This window comes from Aspergillus aculeatinus, assembly GCF_003184765.1.
Source record: "Aspergillus aculeatinus CBS 121060 unplaced genomic scaffold BO66scaffold_76, whole genome shotgun sequence".
Lineage (NCBI taxonomy): Eukaryota > Fungi > Ascomycota > Eurotiomycetes > Eurotiales > Aspergillaceae > Aspergillus > Aspergillus aculeatinus.
This window is the reverse complement of record NW_020291545.1, coordinates 84,702-108,328: the sequence shown is the minus strand read 5'-3', so window position 1 is coordinate 108,328 and position 23,627 is coordinate 84,702. Positions and strand designations below refer to the sequence as shown.

Here is a 23,627-nt window from a genome sequence, read left to right as displayed (position 1 = left end):
AAAAGATGTGGAACCCCAAACGGGAGATCAACCATTGTAATTCGACAAACCACGCGTTATGCAATCTTGCAAAGCAGTCGCAATTACACCCAATCGCTTAGTCACATATCCAAAGAGCCAGCCTCCTGTCCCGGCGCATGAGTTTCCGCACGATTAACCACTGAACTCAGTGCCTGCTCCGCTGAAGCCAACCGACGCCGCAGCCGATCCACCTCATCCATCGCAACAAACGCCAAATCGCGCCCCAGACACGGCACTTGCTCCAGCAACTGCGGCGTCAAGGCCCTGCCTCGGAACCCAGGGCCCGCGCGGTAGATGGTCTGACTGTGCAGGATCTCAGGCACGACGCGCTGGTGCAGACGCACGTAGTTCCAGGCGCGTCGGTCATAGATCTCAGCCATCGCCGCCGCGAACCCATCCTCGTCCTGACGCAGCGACCACAGCGCGGTCGAGAAGCGGTCCGCCGCGAGGGCTTGGAGACTCTCGATCACGAAGTATTCGGCTTGCGCGTACACTCTGGCGTGAAAGCACGCGGCGTAGCGGATTGCTAGCCTGTCGCGGTCAACTGCGTTGGCGATGTTGGTGTTAGGGGTACGTGTCACGACAGTGTTCTCGCGAAGCAGGCCGCTGTCGATTGCGTTCAAGATCGTGGCACTACTGACGGTGTAGTCGCCCTTATACAGGAACTCGAGGACTCTGATCAACAGGTAGGGCGGGGTGTGTTGGAGGAGGATGGGTCTCGTCCTGTTCATCTGTCGTCCTCGCGGCTACCGTCAGAAGTTTGCATTGAGTAGGGTGGGAAGCAGTGGATTTACCTCAGGATACGGCCTTGATTGATCAATGGTCCGAGCAAAGTACCGCGACTGGGGACAGATGATCGGATGATGCGCGGGGAAGTACTGCCCGTCGCATATGAGAGTGATATCACTAAACAGGGGGTTCAGGAAGTATCTGGTTGGTAGTGATGTTTTAGGTAAGTATGATTTGTTGAATAGATTCGTCCCCTGGGGCTCAGAGTTCTTACGCTGCTCGCTCTGACACATCTGTAAGGAGAGGAGTTTCGTTCATCGTGGCTGGTTTGTGGGGGTGTTGTCGTGTGGGAGTTGATGTTGCGCTGAGTTCAAGTTGTGACCGACTGACAACTAACTCGGCGACATGAGGGTAGGTTGTGACGAACCTAGAAGGATTCACATCGTCTGCTACGATATTCATTTGCTCTTACTGTGATCGTAGGGTTTCTATATTCAAGGTGTGCTATCAAGGTTAAGGGAATAGTCCGCGAGTAATGATGGTAGCATCAAAGTCGATACACGCCCTGCACGCTCACCAGATTACGCGAAGAAAATATTCTGCTATCTTCAGTGCTATATTAGGCCCCATATGTAAGCGCAAATACTCCTGCAAGTTTCTGAGAAGGCCACGGACAACTTTAGTATACAAAGATGTAGATGTGCGTCGACTCGTGGTGGAGAAAATAGGTTCTCTGGAACTGCTCAACCGAATACCTCCAGGCTATAGTACATTTCGCCTAGAGAATGAGACCTGGATACCTAAGTCATCAATCGTAAGAAGACTATAAGCGCAGCTAAGCTCTGATTTCGCAAAACCCATGATTAGCTGCAAGGTTGCATAAACTACTTCGATAAGTGCCAGCACTAGCTGTCATGTTATCAAGAAGATGCTTAAGTATTGTTCATTTATGTCCGTAGTGATGGGTGGAATGGATTGCCCCCGCTGTTGCACAGCCCGAGGCTCCGAGACCGGCTCCCGAGCACCGAGAAAGGAGCACTTGCTGCCTCACGATTTACCCCTTAAAAGTTTTGTTTGACAATCTGCAGTCTCCATCCATTATTGACCAGGGAAGAAAAGACACGAAACAGCACAGTGCATGAAGGAATGGATCTACATTAGTCTGAGATTGTTTGGGTTCAAAGTCTCCGTGCTTTTCTTTTGTTTGTCGCTATGCTTGCCGGCCACGTAGCGCAGCTCCCGCGGCTCGGCCTGTATATCCATGCTGAGGCAGTCTGGTAAGATCGACAATTAGCGTGCCTTGAACTGCCGTTAGCCTTACAGAAGATCAGCCACTATAGAAGCCATGCTTTTTCTGTAAAACCCATTCAGTATCTATGTCTCACTGAATCAAGGCTTCTGTGCTGTACCTAAACTTTTCTTAGTCCTAAGTATAGTTAGTTGCTGAGCAGATAGCTGACTCAGCCGGATCCGAGCTTCCGGGCGTCCCGCGGCTGATCGGGGGAGGAATGGCCGCGTCTCAACCAAGCACTCTCACTCTTTCAGCGAAAGGATCATACACATAGTCATCCATCTAGTATTTGCTGCCAAGAGATGTCATCTTACCTGTCAGCATCTCGCCGGAAACAATGTCAGCGCCTATCGATCGCCAAGAGATTGACCGCGTTCTGCAGTTGAAGCGCACTCAGCGCGAGGCTCGAGCATGCTACCCGTGTCGCCAACGCAAGGTTAAATGTGACAACTCCCAGCCATGCCGAACCTGTCGCCGACGCGGCCATCCCGAGATTTGTGTATATGATCCGAGCCCACCGAAACATGGCGGCGCTCGAAGGGCAAGTCGACGAACTTCAGCTACTGCCTCAGCTACTGCCTCAGCTACTCCCTCAGCTACTGCCTCTCGCGACCCCAACCCACTCCCCGCATCACAGGATGCATCGAATCTGGGGTACCCGTTACAGCCATTGGCACAGCCACCTGCTCCAAGCCAGACAGTTCTGCCCCCCTTCTCACATCTGCAACAGCTTGACTCATCTCGGAACTATCCGCCTGATGGCCCTGAAAGTGAATTTGTGTACTCTGGTGATAATTCAGTGGTCTCCATCCTGCGTAATCGTACACATGACGCCAACGGCTCAATGGCTCGTGAGGTCGGCTCGGTCCTCGGTCTCCAAAATACTTACCATAGTTATCCGTTCATGGAGTTCAGAACCCCCGGTGATCGATGGAGAGAACTGCTTCGCATCCTCCCCCAGCGCGCCGAGGTCCTGAAGTAAGCATTCAAAAGTCTCAAGTTGTCACTTTCTCTGACCGTGTACAGGTTCTTTCACTTCTATCGCCTATCGGCGTATCCGTTTAATCCTATCCTTGTAGATATCGAGCGGTTCGAGCTGGATCTCTGTTCATATCTGAATGCATTGGCCAGTGGAGAGCTACAGGATCCCTCTCGCATTTCCGACCGCTGGGCTAGCGAAAAGTCGGTTGCTCATATCAGCCTGCTCCTCGCTACTCTGGCCGCTGGAGCACACTACTCCGACCTGGAGCATATACAGCGCTCGGAGCTGTGTCTCGACTTTGGTATGCACCTCTTACGCACTTCAGTTGTCTGTTATGATGTATGCTAACTTTTTGAAGCAAGGCGTTCCTTCCAAGCTTTACGCCTAGCGAATTTTCTCTTCCGACCAACGTTCGACATTATCCAGTCACTGCTCATCCTCGGAAACACACTGCAGAATACTGGTCAATCAGATTCGGCTTGGGCGTTACTTGGCAGCACAGTGCGTCTAGCTCAGACCATTGGACTTCACACCGAAAAGAGCGTCGCCCATTTGCCAGATCATGTCAAGTCCAAAGCGAGAAGATTATGGTGAAGCACACCGGAAAATTCACAGATTGAGAGCTAACATACTACAGGTTCACAGTTGTGTGGCAGGACAGCCTCTTATGCCTTTGCTACGATCGACCTCCAATTGTCACTGTGACCGGCTGGTCCCTCGACGATTCTGCTTTCTCGGGGAGGGAATTGAACTACATGGACATGATGCATTTTCTTTGTCGGATCGCCTTGGATATACTTACGGCTAGTGAGATGGAGATGCAACAGCCTTCTCGGTTACTGGACATATTGGCCACGGTGGACAGAGTTTGCCAACGAGCGCAACCTCACCTAAAGAGCCTGCAAGAATGCAAAACGCTGCAACACAACCTGGAGCACTTGGCCTTGAAGATGCACATTGCTTTCGCAGTCTCAGTTGTCACTCGACCGGCACTCAAGCGATCTGGAGTCCGGGATTCGGCCCAGGACATTCTGCGGATGCGCGCCAAGTGCAGTCTGATTGACGCGTCCAACACTTTCCTCGAGTTCCAGGCTCTCAGCGTGGTGCCTCTGCGGACGTGGTCCATGGTGCATACAGTAATTAGCTCGACTCTGCTGCTCTGCATTTGGGAGGAGACGCGCAACGATGCTGAGTGTCGTGACTTGCAGCAGAAGGTGATTGAGGTCTTTTCTGCCGCCGGTTCTGTGGGCTCGGTGGAGAGATCGGGCTCGGAGAACGGGCAATGGCTGTCGGAGAGACACATTCGGGCGCTGATTACTTTGCGAAACGCGGTGCGGACGGCACTGGAGCGGGAGAAGGAAGAGGGCGACGTCGGGCCACAGAATAATCCGGAGCAGGCCGAGACCTTCATGCCTGCATTCGGGTATGTGATCCACTGAACCATATCCACTTGTGGGGCTGACGGATTGCTAACAATGGTGCAGAATCCCCAACGGCTTTCCTGATGTCTTGGGGCAGGACTTCTCGCCGATGTCCTATCTCGATTCAATTATGAATGGTAAGTCGAGTGATCGTTGTGCATTCATCTTGCTAACGGCAGAAGTGCCCATGTTCGATCTCTCCCAAGAGATAGATTTCTCTTGAGCCGGCTCCGACTGGAATGTATGACGTATTTAGACCGTTTCACTTTTCGGAGCCTCTCGGCACTTCGGAGACCTCGGAGTCTCGGGGCAGTCTGTCTTCCTCTGTGCCATAGCCCGAGTGAAGGCAAAGAAATATGTGAGAAGAAGCAACAAACTCCTCTGCGAGTTATCAGACGGATCGCCACGAGAGACGTATATAACTATCCACGAATGCCTCATCGATGATAGTCCTCCAAGCACTCACAGTCATTCATCAGACGCATACTATTTCGGATACAAATTACCTGAATTCGCCCATATGTTCAGCTCAATCCTTCCCGGTACTGCTACACCTAACTCCGGTCGCTCCGCCTCTCCCCCTCACGACATGACCTCCGAACAAAGTCGTTCAGCGCACCCTGCGCCCACAACCCGTCGACGTCGCATTGTGGTTGCAATGACAGGCGCTACCGGAGCGTTGCTTGGGATCAAAGTGTTGATTGCTCTACGTCGATTGAACGTGGAAACCCACTTGGTCCTGAGTAAATGGGCGGAAGCTACGATTAAATACGAAACCGATTACCATCCATCAAATGTCAGAGCTCTAGCCGACCACGTACACAATATCAATGATATGGCGGCACCGATATCGAGCGGGTCGTTCCGGGCGGACGGGATGATCGTGGTGCCTTGCAGCATGAAGACTTTGGCGGCCATCCACTCAGGATTCTGTGATGATCTCATCTCTCGCACGGCGGATGTGATGCTCAAGGAGCGACGACGACTGGTTTTGGTGGCGCGCGAGACGCCGCTAAGCGAGATTCATCTGCGAAACATGCTCGAGGTTACACGCGCCGGAGCGGTTATCTTCCCGCCCGTACCGGCGTTTTACATCAAAGCGGCAGGTGTTGATGAGTTAATCGACCAGAGTGTCGGACGAATGCTGGATCTGTTCGATCTGGACACTGGAGATTTCGAGCGATGGAACGGATGGGAAAAGTGATGGGAGTTGTCTTTGGTCGCATTTTCTTTTTATGGGCGCATATACCTCTTTTTGAGTGCAAATGGGTTTGATTTCAGGGGCGTGATCTGCTTTTACGGTTAGACTTTGGTTGAATGATAGACCTATTTTTGGGGCCGGACGGCCTTTGAGAATCGACGAACCGCGGATGATTTTCGCTACCACGAACCTGGATTTTCATGTGTTTCTACCCTTTTCGGATGGTCCGCTCGGAGACCAAACAACCAACCTTAAATTCTTCACAACTTCCCCACTGAAATGTTGGGTCTGGGTCAGGAACAGCACTCAATCGGCTAAACGGCAATGCAAACCCGACGTCCAAGCCGACAATGCTGAGTCGAGTTGACGAATGACTTGTCGACCAGCATGTTTGGCAAGAATCCAGGAAAGCGCATTGACAAAATCCTTCGGAGGAGCTCCTTGCCCCGCATGGAAATGATCACCGGCACAATGCATACAATAGCGGGGAAGGGGTGCAGGGTCCCTCTCGTTCATCCTGGCATTCGGCAGTTCAGCCCTAAAAGCAGCGATTCCGTCTGGTTTCCAAGGCATTTAGACTGTCGCAAACCTCGGTTCATGTGTGAGATTTCAAACAACCGCTTCTTCAGGGTGCTCCGCTTCTCGACATCTCCACTTCTTGTCGGCTTGGGTTGTGCCTGGCGCAGTCTCCTGACCGGCCGATCGTATCATGCCAATGCGACTGATTTCTCGAATACGACGGCAGAGAGGGGAAGACAAGGGTTTCAACCGAGGAGACACATGGGCAAACAAAGGACTATGGCATCCTGGCTCTCAAGTGGACATGTCCGAAAGTGAGGACGAAGGGCTGCATACCAAAAATGGGTTCACGAAGACAAAATAGGGGGCCTATATAACTCAGGAGCTAGGTGGCCTGCCGAGTAGTATTGTTGAACGTTGAGGTTCGACTCTCAGGCAATCATGAAGGCCCCCTATTTCCTCTGGCTTGCCCTTTCGTGGGTGGCTCACGCGGTGCCCGCTCCGCGCGCCGCAGCGCCTACTGTGACCATTGCCAGCCCAGCTGCGACTGTCATTGGAAAAGCTGGCAATGTGGAAGTCTTCAACAACATTCCTTTTGCGCAGGCGCCCACCGGCTCACTGCGGTTGAAGCCCCCACAGCCGATCCAGACGTCGCTTGGGACAGTTCAAGCGACCGGGAGCTCCAAGTCATGCCCGCAGTTTTATTTCTCGACCAGCGATTTCCCGGCTTCAGTTCTGGGTATCCTCGCCGACAATCCTCTGGTACAAGTCGCCACCAATGCCGGCGAGGACTGCCTTAACATCGACATCCGTCGCCCGGCTGGAACTACCGCCGACTCGAAATTGCCCGTGCTTGTTTGGATCTTCGGAGGTGGATTCGAGCTTGGGTCGAAGTCCATGTATGATGGGACGTCTTTGGTTTCGTCTTCGGTTGATTTGAACCTGCCTGTCATCTTCGTTGCAATGAACTACCGCGTGGGTGGCTTCGGCTTTTTGCCTGGCAAGGAGATCAAGGAGGATGGGTCCTCTAATCTTGGTTTGCTGGATCAACGTTTGGCTCTGGAGTGGGTGGCTGATAACATTGCGGCCTTTGGAGGAGACCCAGACAAGGTGACTATCTGGGGTGAATCGGCGGGCGCGATCTCGGTCTTCGATCAGATGGTGCTCTATGACGGCGACAACACCTACAAGGGTAAACCGCTTTTCCGAGGCGGTATCATGGACTCAGGAAGCGTTGTACCGGCTGATCCAGTTGACGGGGTCAAGGGACAAGCAATCTACGACACCGTCGTCTCGACTGCTAAATGCTCTTCTTCCAACGACACACTCTCCTGTCTTCGAGACCTGTCGTACGACGAATTCCTGAATGCCGTGAACTCTGTGCCTGGGTTGCTGAGCTACAGCTCCATCGCCCTGTCGTATCTCCCACGACCGGACGGAAAGGTGCTCACCGCATCTCCGGACGTCCTTGGCAAGGCCGGCAAATTCGCGCAGGTGCCTTTCATTGTGGGCGACCAAGAGGACGAGGGAACACTGTTCGCCCTCTTCCAGGGCAACATCACCACAACTGACGAGCTAGTCAAGTATCTCGCCGACTATTTTTTCTATGACGCCAGCCAGGAGGAACTCCAGGAACTCGTCGACCTCTACCCAGACACCACGACCTACGGATCCCCGTTCCGCACCGGCACCGGCAACAACCTCTACCCGCAATTCAAACGCCTCGCTGCCATCCTTGGCGACCTGACCTTCACCATTACCCGTCGGGCCTTCCTGGCCTACGCCGCCGAGATAGCACCCAACCTACCGACCTGGTCCTACCTGTCGAGCTACGACTACGGCACCCCGATCCTCGGTACTTTCCACGGCAGTGATTTGATACAGGTGTTCTACGGGATCTGGCCCAACTATGCGGCCAAGTCCAGCCACACCTACTATTTCAGTTTCGTGCATGACCTCGACCCCAACGCACACCGTGGCGTTTATCCGGAATGGCCCCAGTGGAAGGAGAATCGGCAGCTGTTGAACTTCGAGGCCAATGCGGTGGGTCTGATGGGGGATACGTTCCGCAACGGCACGTATGATTTCATTTTGGAACATGTGGATGCTTTCCATATCTAGCCATTTGGTTGATGTGTGTGGTAATATATAATTTTGGATAAATAGTTGATAATGAGGTATAATGAGAAACCTGTGGCTGAGAATTGCAACTCAGGGAAATAATGCGTGGTCTTACGAACAACGTAATAGCCCCAGAGGGGCTGCGAAAATCCAGTTGAAAGGAAAGGAATCAGGCGTTGGCCTTTTTGGATTATCCGGCCACGTGATCTCGAGCAAATCTCCAGGCAGGATTCTCTGTTTACCTCCGAGGTCCATGGGTTTCATCAACCATTTCACCAGCCCTGAGGGGCCAAATTGCCTATTTTCTTGATCCTACTGTAATTCATGTCAACGAGCCCAAACTGGGCCCCCATTATGCATGTAAACTCGAGAAACAGGCGTGCTGATATCGAAGAAGATATCTTGTCGGGATATCAAGCTTGACTCTCCTCGATGCACAAGCTAACCAAGTCATCTACCCGAGCCGCAATCCCCCAGCTCAGTTTGTACCCGCTTGGACCAGCTCCATAGCAATGAACCACCGGGACCGACTTCTGTTCGTTCTTCATACCATTATCAGCTGTATCCTGAAAGACAAGATGCTCTTTCTCCAATCGCAGTCCACCATGTCGCATCGGACGTCGAGCGATATACACCTCGCGAACATCGAATCCCAGCGTTGGGCTGGTGTGATCCTCTCGGCCCCCGAGTAGTTCCGGGCACAGTGCTGCAGCTCTTGAAAGGGTAGAAGTTGTTGCATTATCGGAGATGGAATGCGACCTAAACCATCAGCACTAGGCTAAAGACGCAGGCGATGCACGTACCAATTATTCGGCTCCTTCGTCCCACCTATAATCGTGCCCCCACCAAGGGGCCTAGGGATAATGACGGTCGTCGATCCATCCGACCAATGATGGCTCACAGTCTTGTCACAGGGATTGGCCACCGCGATGAACTGCCCTCGAGAGGGGTACGACTGCAGATCATCGAAGCCACGCCCACTGGCGTTGACCACCGCAAGAATCCCCGGATCCTTGCGGTACTCCTGTTCCCGATACACGAAGACCGCCTCTTCGAGCGCTGCCAGATCCCGACAAATGAATTGGACCCCGAGCTTCTCAGCTTGGCGTTCCAGCCATCGTAAATACATAGGCGATTTCAACACCCAAGCGGTATACGTCACTCCAAGCTTGATCGATCCATGCCCCTGTGGGTACTCCCGGGGTTCGAGAACGCGGAAGCCGGGCCACGAGGCGTAGCCATTTTCCTGGGTGAGCTGCGGGTCGAAGTAGGCCGGGTCCGCCACGTCGAAGAATTCCACGCCAGGGACGAATTGTATGCTGGCCTCGGGATGGATTGCCGACAATCGTTCAAGCTCTCGGTAGGTTTCTCGCATTAGTGTCTCCTCGAGACGGTCCTCGGGTTTGGTGCTGGGGACAGGTCGGAAATGTGCACCGGCCCATGGGGAGGCATAGTCGATGTGGAGGTCGCCGGGGAATTCTTTGGAGATGATGGTGACGCGGTGGCCGCGCTGAGCGAGGCGGATGGCGCTGCTGAGGCCGATGACTCCTGCGCTTCTTGGGTCTTAGTGCGCTAGGTTTCATGAGAAAAGGTGCAATTAGGCTTACCCGACAATGATGACTGAGGTTCTATTCATAATGGCGAAGATGAAGATACAAGAGAAGAGGGTAGGCTGTTGTAGTATAACAAGGACTGAGGTACTTCCGTTTGACCTCGGATGTGTTGTCGGTGTCTCAATTCGGTGGCCCCGTGACCTGCGTGACTCATTATACCATTACACTCCTTACAACTCCCCCTACAGCGAGCATTCGTCTAGGCTTGATTCAGCTCGAATATTCAGACCAAATCAAATGTTATCTGAAGTGATCGCATGGAACAACTTAACTGAATCGAATACCCGTTGAAACCACTCACGGTATACTTATCAATGCCATGCCAAGTCACAGTTGATGGACAGCGAGGGAGCCATAATTCTTACTTTGTAAGACCTCTTATGATTGTAGCATTGTAAGTACATTGCACCAAGTCGTCGAGCGTGCATGGCATTCTTAAACTAGCTATGCATAGAGAGAAGTTGCTCTCATCCCGGCAGCAAGCGAAAAGTTGGATATTGTGGAAAGAAGTCGAGAACAAGATGGGCTCTTTGAGCATGACATCCGAGCACAGCCAGTTATGTTTTATAGCACCCTGCGAAATATGCCTGCGCAACATCACCATGGCTTGATAGCGAGAGCATGGACCAGATCAGAATCACATTTGCTGAAGAGTTATCTGAGTGCCTAGCATCCTCACACTTCACGAAGACAACCACAGTTGACATCTCTCGCAATGCGGGGAGTCAAGCTCGCTCTTGTTGTAATTCCTAATCTGCCCACATTTGAGACAAGTGCCTTTCAACACAAAGCTATGGCCATTATACACAACGGCCAATTTGTACCCCATCACCGCCTGTTCGAGCCGGTTGAGCAGGGCCGCCTTCTCGTTCGACAATTCCTTGATTTCGCCCTCCATGTCCCGTTTTCTATTCTGCGTCAAGCGGAACACCCGTCTTGATAGGTCGTTTGCAAAGAACGGGGCCGGGAACTCTTGATGAAGAAGGTCCTCCAAATGATCGAACACAATTGTGGCCATCTTGCTACGAAGAGTTTCATCGTTCACCTCGAAGGCTAAATTGACGGCCTCTGCAAAGCCTTCGGACGACCATGGTATCTTGAGGACCTCATCCACCTTTACGAGAATGAGCTTCTGCAGCGGTTGAATATCGAAGTAATCCGCAATTGCAGCAACACGGAGTTGGGGCATCAGTGCTTCGGATAAAATAGGGTCGTTATTTAAAGTAACAATCCCTGACTCAGTCAGCTCACTCGCTCTGTTTCCAATATCCCGGACGGTCACCGAGGTCAGACTGAGAACGGCAAAAGAGAAAGAGTGAAGAGAAATGTACCATAGTCATCACGCGTCTCGTGCTCTGTGGTGTAGTCTCCGGTATAGAGGTATTCCCTCAGTAGTTCCACAGTGGATGGTTCAAATCCGTCGATGGAGTATACGCGAGTGGATGTCTCCTTTGGGTTGACGTTCGAATTGAGAGTTAACGTAGCTCGTCTATTATAGAGACTGACTGCACTCACCTTGAATCCCCTCTCACAGGCAGCCTTGATGGCGGCGACCTTCGGGTAGACGATGACACGGTGGATGGGAAACCTGATGCCAGCGCACTCTAGGGTCAAGTCCGTGTACTCCCACTGTTTGGCCGACTCGTATTGAGTGACTTGTAGAAGGCTCGGCAACATAGTGAATCTTCTAGATCCGTAGATATCAAATTGGGGGGTCAAAGCGGATGATTCGAGAGTCGTCGTTGAGGATGGCAGTGGTATGTTCCAGCCTGGTGGGTGTAACGGGTTGGGAGTCGAGCCACGCTCGCAAGAAGGAAGAAGATCCTCTTAGCCATCCCAGGAAATATGAAAAGAACCGCAGGGTGATACGAGAGTGAGGTGATGACCGACTGAACTATCATGGCGAGGTTTCCTGGGTCAGGTTATGCTGAGTTGTGACGGATAGGAGGATAAAATATAATTGCGCGCCATAATCCTGACAAATGCTTCGGGAGGACCCTTAAAGAGTCTTCTAGACCTTTGATCGAACTAGGGTGCTTCTTTCATGTCAGTCATTGGTCCAATGCCTCAGCAGGCCGACAATGACCATTTGCTGCTTGCGTATCTTATCAGCCCGAGATAATCTCGGAACCCCGCGCGATAGCAACCCGTATCAATGCATCTCCTACGGTTTCCCCTTGGGGATAGCTCGCCTTTTGCCGATATCAGTACTGCATGTACACCAAACTTATAAGTATTGGCAATTTCACCAGAGAATGGCTCAACCTCATATGAGCATTCACCAAGATGTTGTCAACGTGGGTGGCAGCGGCCCTTGTACTATGTTCCTTCCTTGTCAAACGGCTATATTCTCCCATTGCCAAAATACCCGGCCCGTGGCTCACCAAATTCACGAGCCTACCGATCAAGCACCATGAGTTCAAGGCCAATCGTCGCATGTACATTCACCAACTCCATAAGCAACACGGACCCGTGGTTCGTTTAGCCCCGAACGAGGTGTCATTTGCGTCTCTTGATGCCATCCGCGAGATCTACGCATCGGGCGGGAGCGGCTACGATAAGACTGAATTCTACGACATGTTCCGCCAGTTTGGGGTCAAGTATGCTGCTTCGTCTGGTGTGGGGGGTGTATCTGCTAATGCCTGCTAGAACGATGTTTTCGACTCTCGAAAAATACTCGGTCCGTTACCACGTATTCCAGGAGGAAGAAAGCTGACAGTTAGCAGCATAGTCAGCGCAAGCGGGAACTGGCCGATAGATATGCCATGTCAAATATCCTGCGCGAGAGCCACGTATCGGCCATTCGCGACCGCGCACAGGCTTTTATTTCGAGATGCACTACTGTGGCTAAGAGTGTAGATGTTTATGTACGTATCCCCAGTCAAGGTGAGGCTGGCGCTGACAGTTTCAGGTCTTTCTCCATTGCTACGCTCTTGACTGCGTGACGCACTTCATGTTCAGCCCAGGAGGGCTGGATTCTCTCACCAACGAGAAGGACTTCGAAATCATGGAGGAGTTGACCTACCACGATAGCCTGCAGAGTATGTTTCTCAGCCACAATCCGACAAAGTACTGACCTGCGCAGAGAACCTTCTTCACCACTACCTCCCCACACTCAGCCCATACTTCCCCAGCTGGGTCAAGCCGCGTCGCGCCCCCAAGACTAATGCGTACATTCAGAGCATCACAGCGCAAGAGCATCCAGACGACTACAGTCTCCTCGCTCGTCTCACTCGGAAGGACTCTCCACTGAGTCACGATCAAGTAGCGGCTGAATGCAAAGACCACATGGCCGCGGGGATTGACACGACAGGAGATGGACTGTGCTTTCTTATGTGGGAGTTATCCCGACCACACAACTGCGAATTCCAGGACAAACTCTACGAGGAACTGCGTACCACGGCATCGGACACACCGCTCGATAAGCTGGTATACCTTGACGCGGTCATCAAGGAGGGACTTCGCTGTGCGCCGCCCATCCCGATGTCGTTCCCTCGGTATGTTCCCAGCGGCGGACGGACGATCGATGGGACTTTTGTCTCCGAGGGGACGATCGTCAGCTGTCAGCCGTATACTGTCCATCGTTTCGATGAAGGTGTTTTTCCTGAACCGGATCGATTCAATCCGGACCGATGGATGGACGAGAGCGGAGCGACAGAGCGGAATCGGATGTTCTTTGCGTTCGGGATTGGAGGGCGGGGCTGCACCGGGAGAAAGTAGGTGGCCTGAGATTGTTTCTGTTACTCCTCATCCCTCTCGACTGCTTCCTTCGCTTTCATGTCATTTGACTCTTCGTTTTCGTTTTGTTCTCGCGTATCAAGATATGCTAACGTTATGCAGTCTTGCTACAGTGGAGATGAAGATCCTCCTGCGGGAGGTCTATTCGAGGTATCGCACTACGGTGGCCGCTGATATGACTGGGTGTATGGATATTGATGATCAGATAATCTCTGCGCGACCTAAGGGGCAGACATGCAGGTTGACCTTTACGGCTAGAGAATAGACTAAGTCGACATGTTATGGATTGTCATTCTGTCGGCTTGCTATATACAACATTCTAGGCTAAATCATTGTCTTTCCCTTCCTAGTTTTGGTCTAACAACCTTGTTCACACCTTTACTCATAATCTTTGATACCTCTTCGGATATGTACCTACTATAGCTCAGGTACTAATCCATGAGCCATCAGGCTTTAAGCATCCAAGAACGTCGTCGAATTCCAATCGGAAGCCATCTAAGATTCACATCAGCACAGTGCACTGGCATCTACACGAACTCCACACCGCCTGATGAAGATCACACCACCCGATGAAGAGAAATGTACTCACATTCCAAGCATCAATCCTCAAGATGGACGTCGAATTGATATCCGCCGCATGCGTAAGCACCCCGATCGCTAGTTAGCCTGTCAGCAATATTTCACCACACACCACGCACGATGAGCCCCAACTCCAGCTCAGCTCATCTCTCCCAATAGAGGAACAATACATACCCACGATATTATTCAACCAATAATACTTCCGACTGCCCGTCTCAAACACCAGGCGCAGATGCAGCTGCCCACTCGGCGACTTGGGCCCCGACGTCTGGATGAAGATGTCCGCCCCGTCGTCGGTGCGGAGGTTGTACCGCGTGTCGGCGGAGAAGATGCCCGTGGCGGGGTCAACGAGGCCCCAGTCGGCGCCTACATCGAGGATTTTGCCTTCAGGTTGTTAGCCACATGACTGATCTAGTGCAAGTGACAGGATCCGGGGGTCGTACCTGATAGTCGTGGACCGGTGAAATTGCCGCCGACGATGGGAATGGCCTTGCGGGTACCGTGGGGCCCCGGGGAGAGCATGAGGGTCTCGGTGCATTCTACGTAGGCGGTGTAGAGGAAGGAGAGGGCGGGGGCCGGGGGTGGCGGTGAAGGAGTGGCTCTAGCGGCGACGAGGGGGGAGAGGGTGGTTAACCAGGTGATGAGGGCTGGGAGGTGCATTTTTATCGTTGCATAGACTTCTCCAAGGAGGTAGAGGGTGTGATTGAGCTCAATGCCATGGTGGTTGAAGAAGAGAAGCTGATATTTATGCCTCTCGATCCTACGAACGATGCCTCGGGCTGTAGGATATACTGTATTGCTGTATCTTAATACTGCAGCTTACGGTGCGTTCGAGGTACAGGAAGTCCCGTCTGTTCAAGCCGAATAGAAAATTAGATGAAATCATGTTCTCCACTGGAGCAGACGATCAGGGCTCAATACGGGGGTTCCCCGCATTCTAACCGAGCTCGCGCAGCGCTTTACCCCGCATGTCGTCTGCGTGCAACTGAGGATTAGGTAAGCAGTAGCTATGCATGGATTATGTAGGGTTGTACCCTTGTGCAAGAATTGATCAGTATCACCGACAAGCTTCCCATCCAACCAAGACACCCGCCTCCCAGAAATACACCTGTGTAGATAACAGATGTTCGGCCCCACCAATCCCACACTATCTACCAAAAGCCAAAAAACCCTAGAGGGAACTAAAGCGTCGACCGAAACACCCCCCCATCATTCGAGCACGCATCCTGATCCGAGACGAAGATCCCCTTGCACGCCCCGAGCACATTCAGGGTCATGGAGCAGTCCACCACGATATTGCCCTCGGGGTTGGGGTCGGAGCACGGGCAGTTGTGGATGGCCCGCAGGTAGCCGCAGTGCGCCTTCACGCCGTCCGGCGTCAGCCCGACGCAGGTGTCGGTCGTCAGGATCTTGCCGAAGATGATGTAGCGCGTTGTCACGGAGATTGGGGGGTGGGAGGGGGGGGAGGGGGGGGCGGCTTGTGTGGTGGCTGCTGTCAGGGCGAGGGTTGGGAGGAGGGTTCCTTGTTCCGGTTTGCGGGATGTTAGTGGGATGGTGGGGGATGAGTGGGAGGAAAGAAGGGGGTTCAGGTGTTGAGGGTCGAGTGGGATGGAGGGTTTGAAGGAAGAGTTGACTGCCAGGTGAGTGGAGTACTTACTGATCTTCATTGTTGATGCTCTTCCAAACTCAATCTCTTTTATAATGCAGTGGTATAATAGGTGTGTCGACTAACAACTTATCCTTTCAATACAATGATGAAGGAAAAGGTCAACTGCTGAGAGCCATCATTAGTGCCATTGATGGCGGCGGCTGTCGAAGGAGTATTATATCTGAGACCCCAGGAGACACAACTGCACGAGGGTGGCATAGGCCGGATCGAAACATCGCCATCCCTGTTCGTCGCTGGCGGTCTGGAGGACCGCATGATCAGGACCCAAATCCCGCTGCTTTCAAGTCGTCATAAGGCAAACAAGAGCATTCATCTAGGCAAGGATGGCTGGACAATGTCCTGGTGCACGTGGTGGAGGCACTAACCATCCACCCTCACTTCGGGGAGCTTGTTGCTCCTATTATCACCAAGTCATCAGATACAATCATTTGCCTTGCCATGATGATCCTCCAATTCTGCGTAAGGAGAAGTCATGCGACGCTTCTTCAGGAATCATACCACGAAGATCGTTGTCCTTTGCATGCATGACTCCGGACCGCTCTACGATATACCGATCATAGAGCGGGTCATACTACGCATGAGGAGAGTTGCAAATTAAATACCTCGCTATTTGATCCGATAACAGACTCTTCATACTCATGGGCTGGTTTGTCATAAGAAGTTTCTGTTAAGCACATACACATGTTCCACATCTGTGACTCTAGTCAGGCCCTTCCAAATGGGTCATCTTATCATGTGACCATTCTAGAAGAATAAGCACTTCCTCTCGCAGGAAAGTCACAGCAAAGTATTATTGTGCGAGCAACAACGACCCACTTGGTGGTCTTTATCGTCTAAGATGACGAGACCTCGCTGGTGACTTGAGAATCGAAGCGACATTGACCTTCACCTCCGACAAGGCAGATTATTGCTCTAAATTGGAGACGCTCAAGTTGTCAAGCTCGTCAATGCTGTGCTATATTGATTCCTTCGAGTTGAACACCCTGGTCAGGGAAACTATGGAGGGACTAGATCCAAAATCTTCCATTGCATGTCCTATACGATAGTAAGGTATTAACTCGTGCGTAACCTGGGAGCCAAGTCATTTTCTACAAAGCCGCACTTTACCTTCTTGGACGCAGATACCTGAATTATGGTCTTCATATCGAGATCCTCCTTCCATCCTGTATTCTCCATCGGCTGTGGGATCATACTTACTCTCGAAAAAAGACTAAGACTAAAGAAATACAAGTCAGATGACAAGCACAAGTCACCGACAAATATGAATAGAATGGACCTTCTTTTGACACCGCTTCCAGCAACTCAGCAACTGACTCAGCCACCTCCTCGTAACCTTAAAACCCGAGCCCTTGAACCTTTTCACTGTCAAAGACGGCACCACCACGAACCACGGGGCGACCGGGGTATACGGGCCGGAACCGTATCTAGTCCCTGATCTTAGTCCCGCATATGGATGTCTTGCCACGGCGTCGGGCTCGGATGTCGTATCCGCAGGATCTGGAAATCTACTTTGAGATTGTTTTACGCTTTAGACCACTTTCTCATAACAATTGCTATTCCACTAAGTCAAAATCCAGAACAGTTATATGAGCACCCCAGATGTACAGTACCCTTCCTCAACACCCAAGGAAGGAGCCTGCGAAGGAGCCTGCGAAATGAAGGTATTCTCTCCCCACTCCCCCAAACCCCAAATCTTCAATGCATCGCGAAAGCGACAAATCAAGCACTCAAACAATAACCGGATACAGCGGCATAGAGAAAACAAAAGAATCATAAGCAGAAGGGAAAAGAGAAAGAAACCAAGCAAAGGAATTCCACGCCCAACCCCGCCAATCCACCAGAAATCCAACCATGTTCCACCGATTCTAACACTTGGGCAGTTTCACCGATGCTATTCCACACGTACATTAACCCCGGTCCGGCAAAAACAAAACAGGGAGAGGCAACGTACCGAACCCAGAGCACGGCTGCACAGCGGGATCGTTCCGGCGGACCCAGGAGCTTCCAGCCCCGAATTGTCCCACTCTTATCCAGGTCCTAGGTTGTTAATTAGTATGAATGCTTTCATGGAGAAAGGCCTAAGGAGGTAGGAGCATACTCGTCGGTCAGAATCTGACACGTGAAGGTGACCCTGGTGTTCTTGGCGAAGGTAGGCCCGTTGACCGCACAGGGCGCGGGGAGCTTCTTGCTGGCGATTTGCCCGAAGATCGAGCAGGAGACTGGTCCTGTGGTGGCCTGGCGGGCTTCGATCTCGGGCTCGGGCTCGGGCTCGGGGTCCGCAAAGGGGTCGGGTTCTGCTTCCGGGGCGGCGAGGATGGTGGCGGGGAGGAGGGCGGCGAGGAGGTATGGGGTGAGCTTCATGATGTGCTGGTTTGCTTTGTGGTGGGTGTATCAATTTATGTCGCTGTGGGAGATGGGGACGATCGTGAAGGTAGGGCGAGGGATGTGGGGAACTTTATAGTCGGTGGTGGATCCTACTACTTCCATGGACTACACAACTAGTCACTCTGCATGTAAGGCTGTGCTGAGTGGAGTCCGCTCGTACTGCCTCACTTGACCTTCGCCGCCGAGAGGTGTTCCACTGGTCAAGACTCTACTGTCAAGATGAATTGTAGATCATCCGAGGAGCCCCCCTGGTTCCGGAGCTGAGGACCCGGGGTTTCACCGTCTTGGCGGAGCCCAACGGTCTGGCCCTATACGAAGTCGGGAACAAAAGGTGCGGCTGAGCTCGATATTAGATAATCTTCGCGTACTCGAATACTGATCAACGATAGTTTCAGGCCGGATAAAGAATGCACGGCACGACGCTTGAGGCAGTGTATAGTACAGGTTCTGCGAGAAGATACAGCCAAGTTTGTCACGGCGAGAGCCTGGACTTTAGTCCCGGGACTTTGGAACCTCTCTTGGCATTCTCCGCCCTTTCTTGGCTGCTCGTATATTCCCTGTCAGTTACCATAGGACCATAGGATATCCGTGATTACACAGTATCTCAACAATTGTGGGTGGAACAGTTGCGCTCTCTGAGTCTACGATCATTGGCTCCATGTTATCCCCTAGCTGCAAAGTGACTGTTGAACAAATTTTTCAATTGTAAACGAGAGTATCGGTTAAACTATCTATAGAACCCAATTGCCCTCCATCGAATTCCATAATCTTTGTCTGCAGGCAGCAAGCTCAGACAGCAACCTTAGCAAGGTCAACCGCGATGCAGTCGGTAGGAAGCGCGGCACCGGAGCGGGTGGCGTAGATCATGTAGGTGGGAGGACCCGCGGCGTACAGAGACACGTGAGGACAGGCGAAGAACTGACCCTGGGCCCATTCAAGGGCATTGTCGCTGCCCGTGGTGAAGCCCTGGGTCAGACCTCCGGCGGCGATGCCGTCGGTGCTCTTGAGGTCGACATGGCCGTCGGTGCCAACGTAGACTGGATACCTTAGTTAATACACACGAAGAGGCGAGAAGGGAGTGATAATGTGCAAAACTCACCGACATCACCGTTCTGGATGCCCAGAGAACCGTTTCCACCGGTGAAGTTGATCCCATGTTCACCTGCAGGAGCCAGGATGAAGGCGTCGCCCTGGCTGATGAGGGCGCGGCCCTTGAGCTCGGTGGCGCGGGACTGCGCGTTGCTGATGACTAGCTCGAAGGGGGAGGCGCTGGAAGAGGCGGCGGCAGCAGCGGCGAAGGCGCTGGAGATGACAGCGGACAGAGCGAAGACGGTCTTCATTTTGAAGGTAGAAGATTGACTGGATTTGGAGATTGGAAGAGTGATCGTATATTGCGATGTTTGTGCGTTGCTGGTGGAATGATGAGAGAAACGATGATACCTTACTGCCCTTTTATATGTCGCAAGTCCCACCAGGGTTGTCATCTTCTACACCCATCATTGCAAATCCAGCTCTCGGTCAGAAACATGTAAGGTGGAGTAGTGCCATATCAATCCAACAAGGTTCTCACAGTGTCTCAGATGCCATTGACAGATGACACTAGCAGACCACCCAATCACCTTCTACTCTTTTGCAACCAGGGTCCTTATAGTGTCTCACCTGTTGTGGAGAACTGGCCAAATCAGACTAACTATTGTTCTACGCATATTATCTGACAAGGTGCTCAATCATGCTTTTACCTGAGACATGATGCCAAGAACTGTGCATCGTAGGGTCCTACCTTACAGACAGGTTCGCGACCATGTCAGCATGACCCATCTGGGAACGAATCAGAGCCCCATCCGGCAGTTACAACGGTCCAATGGGCATCAAGTTGTAAGCAGAACAGCCTCGAGGCGATAAAGATTGCCTGGGACGACGTGTAGAATCTACGAGATGGTACGATGCGGATCCAATGGCTTTAATTTAACAAATACACAACAAGCGAAACAGCAGACTCATGTTGAATGAACCGACCGTAGCGGAATTTTCCGTTCTCTCCCCTGCATCAGTCAAACCCGAGCATCTTCCCGGCCGACACAGCCCGACCTCTTCAAATCCTCCAGGCTCGAGGCGAAGCTGACCACGACAACCGCTCAGCTACAAACAGCTGTGAGCCGGATGGTGTCGAGGTTGCAAGTATGTCTCGCCCCGCACTAGCTCTGATTAATACGTCTTACTTTGCGAAATGAGAAAGGGACTCACGCGGTGGTTGTTGGGGCACGGAGCGTGATAGACGCTTCCCGGGCACTTCTGCGCCGTGCACTGCTGCGTCACGCTGCTGCAGGTCTTTGTGTCTGTGTCAGTAATGCTCCTTTACAGAGTCAAAGCTGACTTACTCCTCGCAGGATCTCCTGGATGGAGGCATCTCCATCTACCTCAGCCGGTGCATCCGCAACGTTGTCGAACGGGACGGCGAGGCCAACTCCGGCACACAGAAGGCCGAGAAGGGAGAGAGAGATGACGCTTGCTTTCATGGTGGCGATTCTGCCTTATTGCAACTTTGGCTAACGGTGCGCTCGAAAGGCTGACTTGCTGCTCTGGGGATGGATACCTCAAGAATCGCAGACGACAAGCGTCCTTTAATACCTGCGAATCTCCCATTCCGCTTCACAGACATACTCGACCACTTCATATTCTTCTCCATAACTGTGGGAATATTGTTCCTGGCGGAGGAAAATCAATCCAACGTAAGCATTTGGCGTTGCTTGACATGACCATTCAGGATCGCGGGCTCACACCTGTACTTCGCTTCTGTCGCACAAAACTCGTATACTTCTGGGGTTGGAGCCGCCCCCAAACGCGTGGATACACCTGCTAACAACTCAAAACTGACTCGATGATGTACTCTGTACCTCTTCCCGCCATGCTGATGGTTATATCCCCGCAGCCTCGGAGGGTACAGGCACGACTGGATGGAACATGGTGGTGGTACAAGGCGTCCCGTGGCCCCTCGGATGGTCTGCAGCCGCCTGCACAATAGTTGCCATCGGAACAAATGGAAGAAGAGACTGCCAATCGTGTGCCTTCTCGAAGCTGCGATTTCTTATTCGTGGTTGAAGAGCGCATGGGCGACAGGGCCGAGGATCAGATTAGGGCTGCAGCGCAGTCGACCTGCAGCCAACCAGAATCGACAGTTGTAGGAGGCCTGTGATTGGCTGCACCTACTTGCATCATCGCCTTCAGAGGTTCTATTTAACCAGCTCGTTATCCACAGCAATCTCCTTCCCACTCCTCTTTATCAAGTCTTCAGAGTTCGAATCATTAGACAAGATGCTCTGCAGATACTGTGACCGGATCTTCCACTGCCCCACCTGGAGCGGCCCCCATCATCCCGATGCTGCCTCCTTGGCCGCGGCAGCCAGCAGCGGCTGCTATATCTGCCAGCCTATGCTGCACGATCAATACCAGCATTGCGACTCCCTTGACGGGAGCTGGGGCTATCGCATCTATGTCAGCCAGGGCTACACCCAGGTGATCCTAGACCACCAGAGGGACGACCCGCAGCCTCAAGAAGGCACCTCATACTGCTACACTCTGATAGCCATCCCAAGCGCCACCATCCCATTCAATCCCGTCCCCCGTCTTAGGGATCCTGCCGCTCGGATGCGCGATGCTAGCACTGCGGTGGAGAACTGGATGAAGCGCTGCCAGAATGAGCACGCTTGTGCTCGGATCTCCCAACCAGAGCACTACCCATCGCAGCTCTTGGAGACATCGGGTGGTGATAATGTCCGCTTGATCACTTCAGTCGAGACCGTACTCAAGAGACCGTACGCGGTGCTGAGCTTTGATTCCTCCACGACAGAGGAAGGGGAATGGTTCTCTACTGTGGAAGCTTTGCGCCCTACTGACGTGCGCATTCCTGATCTTCCAGCAGCGATCGGCGAAGTCATCACTCTCCTGCTTTCAATTGGGACCAACTACGTGTGGATCGAGCAATTGTGCCGTCGACCAGTGGATCAGCTTGATCAGAGCAACGTTGAGCACGAGAGGCTTAGTCTCTACTCCAACGCTGCCCTCACCGTTGCGGTGTCCACATTCGAAGATCCCGCGCAAAGAGTCTTCAGTAATTTCCCAGCAACCTCGCACGTCCAGCCCCTCCCCTTCCAGGTCACCAATGTGACTGGAGTTATGAACGAGGGTTTCATGAGCAACAATAAGGATGATGGTGATCACTCCCCAAGCTCAGACCTCACCTTCATCCCCTGGACATACCTCTCGCAAACCCTGCACCACCAGCACAACTCCTCCATATCAATCCAAGCCCGCCTCGCCACTCCCCGCCTGCTGACAATTTCCTCCTCCGCTGCAGAAGTCTTCTGGGAGTGCACCTGCCTCACCTTCGCCAGTGAGACTTTTCCCAGTGGTTTTCTCCCTTATCTCCCGCCTTCCCTTTTGACGGGAGCGGACCGCTTCCCCCATCGTGACACCGCTATCCCTACTGATGCAGACTGGTCCACCCTGCTGAGCTTCTGGTATAGGGTTGTGGAAGAGCACACTGCTACCTTTGCTGATGCAGGAGGAAGGATGGACTCGGAGAAGAAGTTGGCGGGTTTGGAATGGGTGGCCGGTGAAGTGGGGAAGCGGATGAAAGCTATACGGATCTCTGAAGTCGAGAATGAGGGGGATATTGCAAAACGGGAGGAAGCAGCAGAGTATCTGGTGGGACATTTCTGGGGATCGATGCCTTTGTCGCTCGGCTGGAGGGTTGGTGGTGCAGGTGTTAGTGAAAGTGCTTGTGGAAAGAAAGACGGTCGCATGCCCAGTTGGAGTTGGGCGTCTGTTCAAGGAAGAAGGGTGTTTTCCCCGCAGGAATTGGGGGTAAGGGATGAGCAGCGGTGTCTGGCTGAAAAGGTGGGATATCATCGAGACTCACCAGAGGGAGAGATCATCAGGCTCAGTTTGAGGACATTTGTGCTTGACGCGCAGTTGGTCTGTGGTGGAGGACACAGGGTAAAGGTGACGGGGTTGGAGGGTGAGAGGTATTGGGTTCAGGTAGAATGGGATGGTAAGGATGAAGAAGAACCATCAACTTTGCGGTTGGCAGTGCTGGTAGAGGATGAGTGGCTGAGACAGTGGAGTGGACTCGTGCTGAGGGGGGTTCCTGGTGATGCTGCGAGTTTTCGGAGGGTCGGATACTTCACGCTGAACACGGTGCAGGGAGATGATTGCAGCGAGGGGAGGTGGAAGGCTGATTTTCAGAGAGCAGCCGGCGATCGCAAGGAAGTTGTGACTCTGGTTTGATTATTCTCACTGGTCTGCTTTTTTTCTTCTTCCTTTTCTGTCTTCTTTTTGCTCTTTTTCTTTTCTTTTCTT

The 23,627-nt window shown here is 52.5% G+C and overlaps 13 protein-coding genes across 13 annotated transcripts; 5 read left to right on the top strand and 8 right to left on the bottom strand.

The window, feature by feature from the left end:
- Positions 1 to 20: 20 nt before the first annotated feature.
- BO66DRAFT_396058 (uncharacterized protein) lies at positions 21 to 974 on the bottom strand. Its single transcript, XM_025648376.1, has one exon. It carries the CDS (start codon positions 750 to 752, stop codon positions 102 to 104), a length of 651 nt encoding a protein of 216 aa, XP_025498478.1. The 5' UTR covers positions 753 to 974; the 3' UTR covers positions 21 to 101.
- A 1,404-nt stretch (positions 975 to 2,378) lies between these two features.
- On the top strand, positions 2,379 to 4,752 carry BO66DRAFT_463839 (Zn(II)2Cys6 transcription factor; the record flags this gene model as incomplete). The annotated part of the gene is made up of 6 exons (XM_025652432.1): positions 2,379 to 3,019; positions 3,068 to 3,324; positions 3,382 to 3,613; positions 3,661 to 4,446; positions 4,508 to 4,581; positions 4,627 to 4,752. The coding sequence occupies 6 exons, from the start codon at positions 2,379 to 2,381 to the stop codon at positions 4,665 to 4,667; spliced, it is 2,031 nt and encodes a 676-aa protein (XP_025498477.1). The 3' UTR covers positions 4,668 to 4,752.
- BO66DRAFT_232807 (UbiX family flavin prenyltransferase) lies at positions 4,753 to 5,827 on the top strand. Its single transcript, XM_025642769.1, has one exon. It carries the CDS (start codon positions 4,965 to 4,967, stop codon positions 5,646 to 5,648), a length of 684 nt encoding a protein of 227 aa, XP_025498476.1. The 5' UTR covers positions 4,753 to 4,964; the 3' UTR covers positions 5,649 to 5,827.
- Positions 5,828 to 6,500: 673 nt separating this feature from the next.
- BO66DRAFT_232798 (putative extracellular lipase) lies at positions 6,501 to 8,303 on the top strand. Its single transcript, XM_025642768.1, has one exon. The coding sequence runs from the start codon at positions 6,606 to 6,608 to the stop codon at positions 8,283 to 8,285; it is 1,680 nt and encodes a 559-aa protein (XP_025498475.1). The 5' UTR covers positions 6,501 to 6,605; the 3' UTR covers positions 8,286 to 8,303.
- Positions 8,304 to 8,366: 63 nt separating this feature from the next.
- Positions 8,367 to 9,957, bottom strand: BO66DRAFT_360638 (FAD-dependent oxidoreductase). Its single transcript, XM_025645014.1, has 3 exons — positions 9,893 to 9,957; positions 9,089 to 9,838; positions 8,367 to 9,044 (listed from the first exon to the last, which is right to left on the bottom strand). Exons 1-3 carry the CDS (start codon positions 9,919 to 9,921, stop codon positions 8,699 to 8,701), a joined length of 1,125 nt encoding a protein of 374 aa, XP_025498474.1. The 5' UTR covers positions 9,922 to 9,957; the 3' UTR covers positions 8,367 to 8,698.
- Positions 9,958 to 10,580: 623 nt separating this feature from the next.
- BO66DRAFT_443824 (BTB/POZ domain-containing protein) lies at positions 10,581 to 11,575 on the bottom strand (the record flags this gene model as incomplete). Its single annotated transcript, XM_025651548.1, has 3 exons — positions 10,581 to 11,131; positions 11,230 to 11,347; positions 11,414 to 11,575. 3 exons carry the CDS (start codon positions 11,573 to 11,575, stop codon positions 10,581 to 10,583), a joined length of 831 nt encoding a protein of 276 aa, XP_025498473.1.
- A 609-nt stretch (positions 11,576 to 12,184) lies between these two features.
- On the top strand, positions 12,185 to 13,901 carry BO66DRAFT_415752 (cytochrome P450; the record flags this gene model as incomplete). The annotated part of the gene is made up of 6 exons (XM_025649556.1): positions 12,185 to 12,498; positions 12,548 to 12,578; positions 12,625 to 12,765; positions 12,810 to 12,939; positions 12,984 to 13,614; positions 13,739 to 13,901. 6 exons carry the CDS (start codon positions 12,185 to 12,187, stop codon positions 13,899 to 13,901), a joined length of 1,410 nt encoding a protein of 469 aa, XP_025498472.1.
- Positions 13,902 to 14,089: 188 nt separating this feature from the next.
- BO66DRAFT_443822 (DUF3237 domain-containing protein) lies at positions 14,090 to 14,875 on the bottom strand (the record flags this gene model as incomplete). The annotated part of the gene is made up of 4 exons (XM_025651547.1): positions 14,090 to 14,131; positions 14,226 to 14,293; positions 14,390 to 14,599; positions 14,659 to 14,875. 4 exons carry the CDS (start codon positions 14,873 to 14,875, stop codon positions 14,090 to 14,092), a joined length of 537 nt encoding a protein of 178 aa, XP_025498471.1.
- Positions 14,876 to 15,396: 521 nt separating this feature from the next.
- Positions 15,397 to 15,882, bottom strand: BO66DRAFT_475645 (uncharacterized protein; the record flags this gene model as incomplete). The annotated part of the gene is made up of 2 exons (XM_025653261.1): positions 15,397 to 15,737; positions 15,873 to 15,882. The coding sequence occupies 2 exons, from the start codon at positions 15,880 to 15,882 to the stop codon at positions 15,397 to 15,399; spliced, it is 351 nt and encodes a 116-aa protein (XP_025498470.1).
- A 1,867-nt stretch (positions 15,883 to 17,749) lies between these two features.
- On the bottom strand, positions 17,750 to 18,245 carry BO66DRAFT_443820 (uncharacterized protein; the record flags this gene model as incomplete). Its single annotated transcript, XM_025651546.1, has 3 exons — positions 17,750 to 17,775; positions 17,836 to 17,921; positions 17,983 to 18,245. 3 exons carry the CDS (start codon positions 18,243 to 18,245, stop codon positions 17,750 to 17,752), a joined length of 375 nt encoding a protein of 124 aa, XP_025498469.1.
- A 685-nt stretch (positions 18,246 to 18,930) lies between these two features.
- BO66DRAFT_415750 (uncharacterized protein) lies at positions 18,931 to 19,609 on the bottom strand (the record flags this gene model as incomplete). Its single annotated transcript, XM_025649555.1, has 3 exons — positions 18,931 to 18,952; positions 19,162 to 19,306; positions 19,369 to 19,609. The coding sequence occupies 3 exons, from the start codon at positions 19,607 to 19,609 to the stop codon at positions 18,931 to 18,933; spliced, it is 408 nt and encodes a 135-aa protein (XP_025498468.1).
- A 795-nt stretch (positions 19,610 to 20,404) lies between these two features.
- On the bottom strand, positions 20,405 to 20,785 carry BO66DRAFT_443818 (uncharacterized protein; the record flags this gene model as incomplete). The annotated part of the gene is made up of 3 exons (XM_025651545.1): positions 20,405 to 20,464; positions 20,514 to 20,597; positions 20,648 to 20,785. The coding sequence occupies 3 exons, from the start codon at positions 20,783 to 20,785 to the stop codon at positions 20,405 to 20,407; spliced, it is 282 nt and encodes a 93-aa protein (XP_025498467.1).
- Positions 20,786 to 21,581: 796 nt separating this feature from the next.
- Positions 21,582 to 23,555, top strand: BO66DRAFT_443817 (uncharacterized protein; the record flags this gene model as incomplete). The annotated part of the gene is made up of 1 exon (XM_025651544.1): positions 21,582 to 23,555. One exon carries the CDS (start codon positions 21,582 to 21,584, stop codon positions 23,553 to 23,555), a length of 1,974 nt encoding a protein of 657 aa, XP_025498466.1.
- Between the last annotated feature and the right edge of the window lie 72 nt (positions 23,556 to 23,627).